Source organism: Benincasa hispida, chromosome 11 (genome assembly GCF_027475165.1).
Source record: "Benincasa hispida cultivar pf3 chromosome 11, pf3_genome.v1.1, whole genome shotgun sequence".
NCBI classification, from domain to species: domain Eukaryota; kingdom Viridiplantae; phylum Streptophyta; class Magnoliopsida; order Cucurbitales; family Cucurbitaceae; genus Benincasa; species Benincasa hispida.
In genome coordinates, this window is record NC_143488.1 from 85,575,993 (window position 1) to 85,589,072 (window position 13,080).

A 13,080-nucleotide genomic window follows, 5' to 3' on the forward strand; every position below is an offset into this window, starting at 1 on the left:
ACAAAATGTTTTTGAAACAAATAAAATCGAAACATCAAGAATCATAAGAAGATTTATTATTTCGATTCCTATGATATAGAAAAAGCTGATATAGAATCAAGGTTCCATTCCTTTCCTTATTATTATTCTTTATTACTTTACTAGAATCAAAAACTTGTTAATTAGTTAATGAAAATGAGTTCTCTTTTCCTAATTTCATTAGTCGGCCGGATGAAAATACGTCAACGCTCGAATTTTTCATGATTCTTTTCTGATCCGATCTTTTTATTACTTATTAAGGATGCAAAAGACAGTAAAAACAGTGCAACTCAAACCAAATTTGGAATTGTTGGTCAGAGGCCAGCCAAGACAATTACAATCGCTTCGCAAATTCGATTACGAATCTGATTGAATTTCTTCAAGTAACAAAAAGCTGTATCACAGCACTAAATAGAATATCTTTCATAAAAATAAGACCCATGAGGTTCTACCATATTGTTCTAAACCAAATGTTTCAACCATTCCCACCAAGGTCCTCGACAAAATTATATTCCCAAAGGTTATCAATTCACAGACAGACCCGCACTCGATCTCAATATCGGTGCCTGTTCCGGTGGTCCTTGTCTCTCCCATATTCTCTATCTCGCTCGTACTCGTAATCTCGATCACGATCTCTTCCCCTATCTCGCTCCCTACTTCGACTCCGATGTCTTTCCCTGCTTTCTCTTTCTCTGTTTCTGCTGCCGTCTCGGTCTCTGTCTCGGTCATCCCATTCCCTTCCTCGGTCTCTACTTCTCTCCCTCCTATCTTTCTCAACTACACCTGGAAGAAGAAGTTTACATACCATGTAATTAGGTTGCTTTATTTCAAGCTAAATCATTTTATCAGGATAATCAGTACGATCATAATATTTGGGATTTTGAACATAATAAATTCCATTTCTCCATCAAACTTCCTTCCTTACAATTTCCTTTTAACTTCAAAAACATAACACGAAAATTTCCAGACAATTTTATTAGGCCCGACCAGCCCCAAGGCCCAAACTTTGGAGACATCGAGAATTTAACTCCATTTCGGGTCTTTTGTAACTCAAAGACCCCTTTCAAAGGTCTTTTGTAACTCCCTTTCGGGTCTTTCCTCTCTTGTAATTTCATACCATCAATGAAATTGTTTCTTTCATCAAAAAGAGAGAAAAATATATTCGAACATGCGATCTTCAAGTAGTAACACTAAGAGACGGCAGATCCTAACTGCCTCTTGGGGGGCTAAATTTTCCAACGATATTGCAAGCTTTTATTTAACAGTCACACACAAGCAGAATTCTCAAAATAATTTCAAGTTCAACCACATGGTGTTTAAGAACAGATTCGTACCTAGTTCCTCAACTTCCCATCCAGCTCGTCCAGCACCTGGAAGTATCCGACCAGCTTCCATTTGCTGGGATTTGGCACGAAACTTCTTCTTAAGGTTTCCAAACTCATCATACATCTCACCATCATCCTGAGATTATAATTAAAAGATTGTCAAATCGCAATCAGAAAACTGTTTTTTCACAAAATAATGGTCCATCATCTTACTTCTTCAGCCTCTCGTCGCCGTCGTTTAGTCTCCTCCAACTCTTCTTCATCAAGTTCTTTGTAACCTCCACCACGCCCTCCTCTGTTCAATCATAATTGAAAAAATAAGAGAATTTTGTAGTAGGCTATTATTATTAGTACAACTCAAGTACTTACTTACACAACCAATTTGACAGATCTATTCAAGTGAGTTCGTGGTAAGGCAATTAGGACATATTTGGAAGTGATTTTGAAATTGTTCAAATCACTTTTTTCATGTTCAAAATCACTTAAGAAATATCATTCAAAATCAATCTAATGTTTAATTTTACACTTTTAAACACGACTTTCATAGCATTAAAATTGCTTTTAAATCCTTAAAAACATGTTTCGAAATGATTTTAAAGAATGATAAAAGTGACTTTAACCATTTCAAAACCATTCCCAAATAGATCACCCTAAGAGATTTTTACCATTTCAAAATCATTCCTTGCTAATCTACAAATCATTTCATTTGTATGATCGGAGAGACCACTACCAAAGATTAAAAGTTTATCAAAGTAGTAAGAATTTCATAGTTCTTTTGTGTTCAACAAGAGGGGGTGGGAGGATGCAAACCTCTAACCTCCTGGTCGGGGCATGAAGTCTCATATTTTCAAGACAAAAAATGTTCAAAGGTCTAGTAAAAGTCTGTGTTCCCATTTTCATTTTCAACAACAGGTCTTGATTTCCATTTTCTAAACTATTGTGTTAGATATACCAAAAAGTTAAAGTTCACAACACTGCATATGTATCATAAATTTGCTTTAAATTGTATTGATTGATCTCAGAAGTCAATCTCGAAAGTCAAATTCAGGTCAATTTGTTAGAAAGTCTAGAGGACATCTTAATCAAATAAAAGGTGGCATTTCCCTAGAGAAATACATAAGTCCATTTTCTATCAAAAGTCAAAAAGGAATTATAACAAAACAAAACTCGTCATCAGAAAATAAGATCATGTGCTTTTCAGAAAAAATGTAACAAAAAAAAAAAGTTCATGTTATACCTTACGCCACCCTCATTGTGACCAGGTTTGTTTGTGTTACAAATATTGCATTTTGTACGCTTTGCCCAATTAATGTTACCACACCTGAAACATGAAGCCCAAGGAAGAACCAGTTATACAAGCAAGCAGTATTATCCAAGCAGAGAACGAGTATCTAGAAACAGCTCCTTCAGATCCTTCTCCAGAGATGCATCCTTTCAATTCCCATGATATTTAAAAACATTGGGGGGGGGGGGGGGGGGGTGGCGGCGGCAAAGTGGAGAACACCCAAAGAAACAAGAAAGTAAAATTATGACGCAAAAACTTCATAAATTTAAATGTCTCGGCAATATCCTCTTTAATGCTTATTCTATTCCTTATGATAAGCAGGAAAGACAGGATACAAAGATGCGCGGAATCAATTATTGCAGAGAGAACTTCCTGCCGTTTAATACTAAACCATACTATCTTCTTCTACTTTTCTATTTGGATGGGATTTTATCTTCTAAGTTCTAACTAAATATTGTCCACTTTGATCTGTATATGCACTGAAAAGAATCAATTAATTTAAGTAGGTTTTACAAAATTTGACTCTAATTCATAACATACCAAATGATGATATTGCATAAAAGGAAATGCAAAGGTAATACATTCCTGTAAGACTAAACCTAATGCAAAGTAGAATATACTGGTAGCACATAAGTAAAAGAAATTTTTATTTACATTGGACATGGCCAATCATTAGGACCAAAGAGCCCAGTAGGGCCACCAACTTGACGACTATTGCCTCCAGAGTCCTGGTTGCTAGTGCCACGACCCCTGCCACGACCTATAGAGCCTGCACCACTACCAGCAGCACCAGAAGGTCGAGCACTTCCACATCGATTGCACACACCACGAAATGCAAAATTAACATTGGAACAACTGCCAGTAGGATAAAGCATGAGAAGTCATTTAAACAACAATAAGTGAAAGCTAGAAGGCAACAGAGATAGATTAATTGAAAGAAGCAAGAAGGAGCTGCTCACCAATATCACATCACAGACCTTGTATTTGGACACAGCCAATCTCCCTCTTGTTGCCATGCTTTTCCTGGAGCATCACCACGACCTCTCCCCCTTCCACCGCCCCCGTTCATACCCGCAGCATTTTCCTCAAAACCAAGATCATCACCAGCAGCAACAATTGGTTCCACCCCCGCATTAAACGAAAGATCATCTTTACTTTTAGACTCTGCTATATGAACTTCAATAATGCTACCATGAAAATCCTTATTGTTAAACCATTCAACAGCCGCAAAGGCTGCATGCGGATCCTCATATGTTACAGTAGCATCTCCTTTAGGCTCATTCGTTGATTTATCACGATACAACCAAATCTTTGGTCTACCTGTTCGCTTGTCTTTCTTTGAAGATTAAACAAGCGACAAAAAAAAAAAAAAGTGCAATAACTATTATAAAAGGACAGTAAAGCATCTTGAGATAGCCTAATATTAATAGAACAAAAAGGCAAATACGCATAGAAACGGGCAAGCAAAATTCCCAACCTTTAATACCCCAATTGTCCCGAAATATTCAGCAAGCATATTCTCATCTGTCCCATAGGGAAGATTGCAGATGTAGACAGACCCATTTGAGGGGGATCCTTTACCCGCATAGCTAGCCATTATTTACCAATTTTCATGAAATCAAACTTACAACCTACACAAAAGATGCGCCAGTTTAGATAAAGAGAAACTGTATATAGTAAATTAAAATTTAACCCAATATAGACAACATAAATCTTCGTGAGGGGGACTGTAAGAAAATAGATCTCGAATTGAAAAGCAGAGAAAACAGAAATCATGGAGTGATAATGAAGAAAAACAAAGAAGGCAACAAATTTGAATCAATGGGTAGTGGAGAGAATGGATCTCAAAGCAAATACAGGTACGAGGAAGATGGAGAAGAGACAAGCGATAGGGTTACCTGAGTTGCGTTGCGTTTAGACTTTCGATTCTTGGTTTGCTTCTGCTTTTTTTTCTCAGTCCCTTGCTTGTGGCTTTGATGGGGTGAACCGGGTTCTCACAATGAAATGAAATCAAAACCTTTTTTTCCTTTTTTAAATAACAATAATAAATTTTGAATTTTTTTTTTAAATAATGTTATTTTAATAATTATTAAAAAATAGGATTGGGTGAAAAATATTGTGTGTTGTAATTGTATCCGTTGCAAACTGCCACATGGACAGTCATGCAATGTTGACGGGTCCATGATTACCCATACAACTTAGTGGTCCTTAAACCCATCCCTTTCTCTTATTTCTCTCATTCGAAACGTTTTCTTCCTCCCACTGTCGCCGGTCGCCATGTTGTCTGCTGTCTCCCTCTGTCACCGCCGCCGCAAAGCGATTTACCATCACCATCTACCTTAAATAAAAAAAAAAATAATTATTTTTTCTAATATATGAATTTGTATATTTGGGCTTTTATATATTTGTTTATTTTGGTTGATTTATAGATTTATTTATATGATTTTATATAATTGTTTATAAATTTGTATACTTGGTCTGATTTGGCCTTATTTGGCCTGATTTATATATAGATTTGTTTATATGATTATGTATACTTTATAGATAGATTCATGTATGATTTGAGTTTATTTGTTTATATGATTTGGGTTATTTATCTATACTTTATAGATTTAGACTGATTTAAATGTATTAGATTCGTATCGGACGACTACTTTTCCTAATACGATTCAATCAAGAGACACTTATCACAATTGACGGCGCGCATGGTAAGAGATTTAAAATCAGACATTCCCAAATATATGATATGAATGTTGTTTAATATTAATTTTTCATCGTATTAAATAATTTTATCGAATGAGTACAAGTACAACGCGATTTACCAGAGTTGGGTTCAATGTGTGACCAAACGTTGGTCAACATAGAAACTATTATTCAACAAACAAGACGACTCAATGTTGTTGACGATGATCGAAGACGTATTCGTCGTAGACGACAACGGCAACATGGCGAAGCTAGTTTAAAAGCACACAAATACAAACCCATGTGAGGTAAAGGCTACAGGGTCGTCCTTAAATCTCATTGTAAATCTTCTTTAGTATCATGATATTTTTTTTATTTTTTTATTCATTTGTAAAGAGATATACTACTTAGTGAAGTCACAACTTTTTTTATTGATTAAAATTGAGGATTACTTAAAAATTAGAAAATGAATCGTTACATTGATTAAAAAAGAAAAAAAGAAAATATAATTTACGGTTAAATATATAATTATTAAAAAAAAAAAAAAAAAAGCAATCGTGGACCCTGTCAACAAGTATGTGGTTGACCAGTCCACTGTCCGTGCTGACGTTGACCGGATTAAAGCTTAATCATGTATCGGGTACACGATTTCCCTTCCTCACCAATTCTATCCTATTTTTGTTAATACTTTTCATTCCCACCTATATATATATATTTTTAAATTATCATATACCCCATTTTTGTCATTATTTAAAAAAACAACTGTATTTTTTTTTTAACTTTCTCCATAAATTTTAGGGAAGTTATTTTAAAGGGGAAAATACATTTTTGGTTCCAAGATTTTGGGTAGAGTTTGTTTAGTTTATAGATTTCAAAATATTACACATTTAATTTGAATTTAGTTTTAATTTAGTCATAGATTTCAAAATGCTACAATTTTACCCCATTTGAATTTTGTTTTAATTTGGTCTCTTAGGTTTACCACTCTGTCTTTTGGGATTAATTTATGTTAATAAATTAAAAATCATAAAAAAAAATTATAATTAGTTTAGTTTTACTATTTTTATCACTTTTAAAATTAAATCTAAAATTTTAGTTCTAATTGTTTTTAATTAGTCTATAAAAATTGAAGTCAATGATTGAAAGTAAGTATTTAATGAAAATTTGAGATTAAAAATGTAAAATTTTGAAATCGATAGATCAAATTAAAACAAAATTTAAATCTCAAAGGTAAAATTGTAACATTTTGAAACATAGAGACTAAATTGAAACAAAACTCAAAACTCTTAAATGTGCAACATTTTAAAACCTAGAGATAAAATAGAAACTAGAATAAAAACCTAGGGACCAAAAAAGTTTTATTCCCTATTTTAAATGACAAAATAACAAAAAAAAAAATATTTATAAATAATAGTAAAATATCACAATCTAAGTCTATCTCTAGACAATAAAATTTTAATTTTGTTATATATATAAATATTTTGATTCATTTTCCTATATTTTGAAAACAGCAGATATATTGATGATAATCTAAAATGTGGCCCCATTTGATTAGTTATTTATCTTTGTGTTTGTAATAGAAATGAATTTTGGACCTATCTCCAAATTTGTAATTAAAACAACTATGCTTAATTTGATTGTATTTGAAAATTACTGGAACCCAACATCGATTGTATTTGAAAATTACATGAAACCCACCACCATCATTGTTACTATTACAATATGGGAATCATTTATATTACCATGGTCCATGCGGTCATTGTCTTTTTACTATCACCACTACACTATCGTTTACGATATCTAACGTAAAATATGAAAATGGAGAATTATATTAAAATTAGCAAAAATAGTCTCATTTAAAATCCGAGGAAAATGAACTATCATTCCTATTTGTTCCTTTTTTCCACTTAAAAATAAGTAATGGAGAATCAGAAACAGCACATAAACCGCCAATGTACCTGCTAGAGATAAATGATTAACATATTTTGAATGAATCTATATCTAATAACTTATTACATAGTCCCTTCATTCAATAATCTTGAAGTGCAGCTTCAATCTCTCTGACCAAAGTTTAGCTCACCAAAAATCAAGAGACCTAATAATATTTATAAGATAAATAATCTACTCTTCTATAATTGTCAACTGATTTTGAGATAAATGATACCTAATTTTAGCTCAATCAGGCATTCAATCCAAAAAATAAAATTAAAATCCGATTAAAAAATGTTGAATCCAAATATTCAGCATCTTGAGGGACATGTTAAAACTCTCGTATAGTAAAAAACCTCGCAATATTTATAAGATAGATGAGTTCCTCTTTTTATTATCAATTTCTTTCGTACTCAATTCAATTGTTGGTTCTAACCTCTATTATTCAACTCATGGAGTCCCAAGGAAGAAAATTGTAGTGACAGTGTAGAACTCATCATTCCTTTCTTTTAAAACAGAGGAAAAACAGGCAGAAGAAGAGCAAACGAGTAACAACTTCCATACAGTATGATAGACGAGTGGAGCAGCAACAAAGCCAGATATAAGTGAGACTGTGATGCCTTTTCTCTTGTTAAATAGAAAACTTCAATCACCATCCAGTTGCCCGGCTTACATAAATATAATCACCATCACATCTCAAATCTTTCAAATGAGTAGCATTGTATAAAACAAGGCCATGTCATGAAATGGTAGTATTGCACCAAACCCATTTTGAGTCTATATCTAATGGTTATTTGAATCTAAATCCAACAGTTACAGTAGTCGCTCGTTCGCTAGCCCTTATAACCTACAAAACATATCAAAATCAAATATGTGCGTGGATGTAAAACACATCACAGTCTCACAGACATCTCTGTAATCCCAACCCAACATTCAGTCTACAGGGAAAGAGCAGCTTCAATTTTTCCCCATGAATCCACAGCAGGCCCTTTGAGCCTCTTCTTCATCTTCTCAACAACCTCTTTTGCCTCTTCAATCCTCGACATATCCACCAACCCACGAACCAGACCCTCCATTGCCTCAAATGGAGGAACCCATCTCCTCTTTATGATCTCTCTACATGTCTCCAATGCCAAATCAAACTCCCCCTCCTTAACCATGCTTCGAATCAAACTATAATAGCTCCGGGAACTGGGAGAAGCATAGCCATCCTCCAGCATACTCTTCAGAATTTTCATAGCCGATTCTATATCCCCAACATTACAGTAGCCATGGATGATTGCATCATAGCAACCAGAATTAGGTTTCACACCCTTTGAAACCATCTCATCCATCACTTTCTTAGCCCGAGCACACTCCTTATTCTTGCACAGCCTCAAAATCCTGTAATTGTAAGTAGCCAAATTGAAATCCAAACCTCTCTTTGAAATTTCCTTCACAATCCCATCAAATCCGACCAAATCGCCATTGTTCCAGTGAGCTCCTAGCAAAATATTGTAGGAGTCAATGTTAGGGACGACCTTAGCATCATCCTTGTACATCTCATCGATCCAATTCCGAGCCGATTGAAGATCGTTTTGCTGAACAAAAGCCTTCGATACCTGATTGTAAGAAACCACCGTCGGAGTAACACTAATCTTCTCCGGAATGGATCTGAACATCTCATGGACCTTCTCAGGCATGGAATTGTCGAGAAAAACAGAGAGAACAGCAGAAAGCGATTTCTCTGACAAATCACAGGGTTTGTGAAGGATTACCTGATCAAGAGTGTGGAGAGCTTGATCGACCATGCCGGCGCTAGAGTAGAGCATGATGAGGCGGATCCAGAATCCTTCAGAAATGGCGGAGGGGGATTTGTGGTGGGATTGAATGATGCCATCGATGAGGTCGAAGCGTTGAGCACGGGCGAGTTTGCGGATGGAATGGTGGTAGATTGGGCGGTAGCGACGGAAGGCAGGAAGCTTGGAAGCTTGGATGAAGGATTGGGCAAGCTTTTCGGGATCTGATTGAGACAAAATGGCGGATTTAGCAGCACGAAATGAAGCGAAAGGGGAATCGGAGTTCGGTTGAAGCGGTGGAGTAGGAGTAGTTGAGTATGTGAAAGAATGGAATCTGGAGGGGAGAAACAGGCGTCTTGGAGTTCTGGAGAGAGCCGCAGCCATGGCGGATGGCGAAGGGTTTTAGATGTGAAAATCACAGTCTTCAATGGCGATGGTAGGGTTTAACTTTAGCCCATTTTTGTGTGTTATGCCGAATCCCACTGTATCGGGTAGGCGAGTGAGAACCGGAGGTAAAGAAAATGAATAATAAAAATTAGGAAAATAGCACATAATTTAGGCCCATTTTCAAAAATAGAAAAATAACGAAACTATTTATCAGTATCTATCGGTGATTGACCAATCTATCCGCATCTATCAATATTTATCATTCATAGATTTTGAAAATTTGCTAACTTTTGTAAATATTTTAGTTCATTTTTTATATTTAAAAATAATCATTTTTCAATTTATGAAAAATTTCCCATACTTCAGGTATTCATACACTTCTAGTCCATTAGGGTTAATCAAAATAAAATTAATTAAAATGATTAAATGATAGTTTGTACTAACATTTTAATTTTTTTCCCAAAAAAAAAAAACTAACGTTTAAGCAAATAAAATTAATCAAAATTATTTTTAAATAATAAATTATAATTTATTGAGATTTTAGGACATACATCCAAACATAACCTGAATATACTAATGTCTCATTTAAAAGTTATATGCTTTATCTATGTATAATAATTTTCTAGCTTGGAGAAAATCTAGTTGATCGAGAAAAGTGGAAAACTAAAGATATTAGAAGAGAAATAGAGTCGGAAGATTTCGATGGAAGTATTGCAAATTTTGCGAAACTTTATGGAAATGGATGAAAATTATCATAATTAGTTAATGAAATTTTGACTGTGACTAAATTAGATTATAATTGACCATTTTCAATTATCATTTCTATAAAATGAGACAACATTTTGATGTAAATTTTTTTTTGTAAAGGTCGATGTGAGAGTAAAAATTAAAAAAAAAAAGGGAAAATAATTATAAAATATATCGAATATCAAACTTTAATTACAAAATTAAAGAACATAAAATATTTACATATAAAATAATTATAAATTATTTATTATAAAATGAAGTAGATACGAAAATAAAAAATCATAGCATTAGACTAACATAGCATAATAAGGATAGAGAAATCATAACATCAAACCTAAAGAATGTAAAAAACATAAAAATTTAGAAGATTTGAATGAAAATATGTAATTTTTTGAAAATGAAAATTTTTTATGGTAAAAGAGAGGAAACGTCAATTGAGCTAGTATAATTAATTGCTATTTTTTTTTAAAATACCTTAAAATTTCCATAGAAATTTTTAGAAATTTGGGAAAATCCGAAATTCGAGCTACCAATTTATCCACACTTCCTGTACAAAAATTTCCCTAGAAAAGAAATTAAAAAAGGAAAAAAAAGCACATACAATTTTTCACATAACACACATCAACTTTACTAAAATAATTTAGATGATGTTTGTTTTTCAGCCATCTTAATGTCAACTTTCTTAGAAACTTCATCAGATACCAATGCTAGAAGATCTTCATTTGTAACTTCCTGAAATGTAAAAAAATAAAATATTATACGAAAATATTTATTGATGAATAGTAATTATAATTTATGTGTTCTTCAAGTAATTGTAAGTCGAATTAGTAGAATTCCAATTGGTATCAGCTAATTATATTTGCAAACTAATTTAATTTAATTACCTTTTTCTGTTGAGCTATTGCTTTGAAACGCCAGAATACACTGTGGAGGTTGTCATTGTCCATCTCATAACCAAGCTGAAAAAACGAACACGCATATAAATATTAACATGAGCATAAATCCTGAGGTTGGAGGTTGAATCTCTCATCCATATATTACAACAATAATATATGCATAATATACATTATCTAATGCTAACGAGAAAAACATAACATATATATAAACAGATAGAGAGAGATCCCAATTTATCTCTCGAAGTTGACTCTTAAGAGCATGACGTCCACTGTTGTAAAATGTTATGAAATAAATAAACATAAGAAAGTCAAAGGGTTGAGCTCTCGTTGGAAAAAAGAGAAACCTTATCAAAATCTAACTTTGGGAATAGTAATTGTATCAATTTAAACCTATTTTGTAAGTGTATCAAATTTGTAACCTTCTTTCAATTTTGTTTAGAAAATATCCCGTGAGACTGATTTACTTATGAAAGTTTAATTTGTAACCTTATATCCTGTGAGAATTTAAATTGATTTACTTATGAAAGTTTAATTTTTGGGTTTAATTGTTAAATTACAAGTGACACATAATGTTTCTTTAAATGTAGCGTAACATACAATATAAATTGATATACTTACAAAAATTGGTTTAAATTGATATAATTATTAGTTTAAGATTATAATTGATACTAACCTCTGCAATTTAGGGGTATAAGTTGCTATTTTCCCTTAATATTATTATAATATCTCTTATGTTGAATGCTAGTTTCATTAGAAATATATATATAACATGGGGATTTTTTTTTTCAAGTTTTATTTGATAATCATTTCGTTTTTTTATTTTTTATTTTTGAAAATCAAGTTTCTAAATTCTACTTTCACCCATAAATTTCTATGTTGTTTAATCTATTTTCTATCAATATTTTCGAAAACCAAATCAAATTTTGAAGATTAAAAAAAATAGTTTTAGAATACTTGTTATCGTACTTAGATTTTAATGAAGAATTTAAATATTTTTTTAAGGAAATAAAAATCATAGTAAGGAATTTTAGAGGAAACGAATATAAATTTCAAAAATAGAAAACTAAAAATAAATGTCTTGTTTGATAACTATTTTGTTTTTTTAAAAAAAAATTAAGTCCATAGACCACTCCTTCTACCTCCAAATTTCTTCATTTATATCTACTTTTTACTAAGGCTTAAAAAACCAAACCAAATTTTGAAAATTAAAAAATAGCTTTTCAATACTTGTTCATGTTTTTTTTTTTTTTTTTCCAATTTAATTAAGAATTCAACCATTATTATATTTACGAAAGATACAAATCATGATACGAAATGAGAAAGAAATATACTTAATTTTCAAAAATAAAAAATAAACAACAAAAAGATTACCAAAGTGAAATAAATTATTTTCCCATAAAACAAACCACATTAAACTAAAACTAAGCTTATTTATTTAAAATGTCTTTGAAAACTGAAGTCTTAAGTTGAACATTTTTTCTTCTTCTTTTTTAAACCAGCAGGGCCCATAACAGTAATTAAAGAAACAGAGCATACCTAAGCTTTCCTAGAACAATACCAGCATTATTGGATCGTTCATAGCCAATATCTTCAGGAGGAATGATTTCGTAAGTACCTTTGTGCTTAAGCATCCCATCCTGTTTACCAAATATCATATTTAACCATACAATTTAAGTTCCTAAAGTTTCATAATAAATTTATAAATTTTAACAAGTATCTAATAGGTCCTTAAACTTGTAATACTAGATCTAACATGTCTCTATATTTTATTTAAAAATGTCAAATAAATCTCTAGAGAGAGACTTTGGAGGTCCTTCATTCAAGGAAAGAATTATTGGAAGTGTGACCAAAGTTCCGCGTTAACTTAAAAAAGGAGAAGATATCATATATAAATAGAGAATGGGACAATATCTCCATTAATACGAGACATTTTGGGGGATTCCAAAAACACAACTGTAATATTTAATTTTATGCTCAAAGTGAGACAATATCACAAGCCATCATAGAGATATAGAGAGGTAAGCTATGCCCTA

General features: G+C 32.4%; 2 protein-coding genes across 3 annotated transcripts; both read right to left on the minus strand.

Annotated features, from left to right (window-relative positions):
- Nucleotides 1-347: 347 nt before the first annotated feature.
- Nucleotides 348-4,659, minus strand: TAF15 (TBP-associated factor 15). Of its 2 annotated transcripts, none has more exons than XM_039050208.2 (8): nucleotides 4,527-4,659; nucleotides 4,106-4,259; nucleotides 3,606-3,964; nucleotides 3,283-3,483; nucleotides 2,581-2,664; nucleotides 1,557-1,638; nucleotides 1,353-1,479; nucleotides 348-801 (listed from the first exon to the last, which is right to left on the minus strand). In XM_039050208.2, the coding sequence occupies exons 2-8, from the start codon at nucleotides 4,223-4,225 to the stop codon at nucleotides 572-574; spliced, it is 1,203 nt and encodes a 400-aa protein (XP_038906136.1). In that variant the 5' UTR covers nucleotides 4,226-4,259; nucleotides 4,527-4,659; the 3' UTR covers nucleotides 348-571. The 2 variants fall into 2 exon arrangements, with proteins under 2 accessions (XP_038906136.1, XP_090163759.1); XM_090307633.1 differs by having other exon boundaries at nucleotides 4,486-4,528.
- A 3,518-nt stretch (nucleotides 4,660-8,177) lies between these two features.
- Nucleotides 8,178-9,401, minus strand: LOC120091946 (small ribosomal subunit protein mL103 (rPPR7)-like). Its single transcript, XM_039050118.2, has one exon. The coding sequence runs from the start codon at nucleotides 9,399-9,401 to the stop codon at nucleotides 8,178-8,180; it is 1,224 nt and encodes a 407-aa protein (XP_038906046.1).
- Between the last annotated feature and the right edge of the window lie 3,679 nt (nucleotides 9,402-13,080).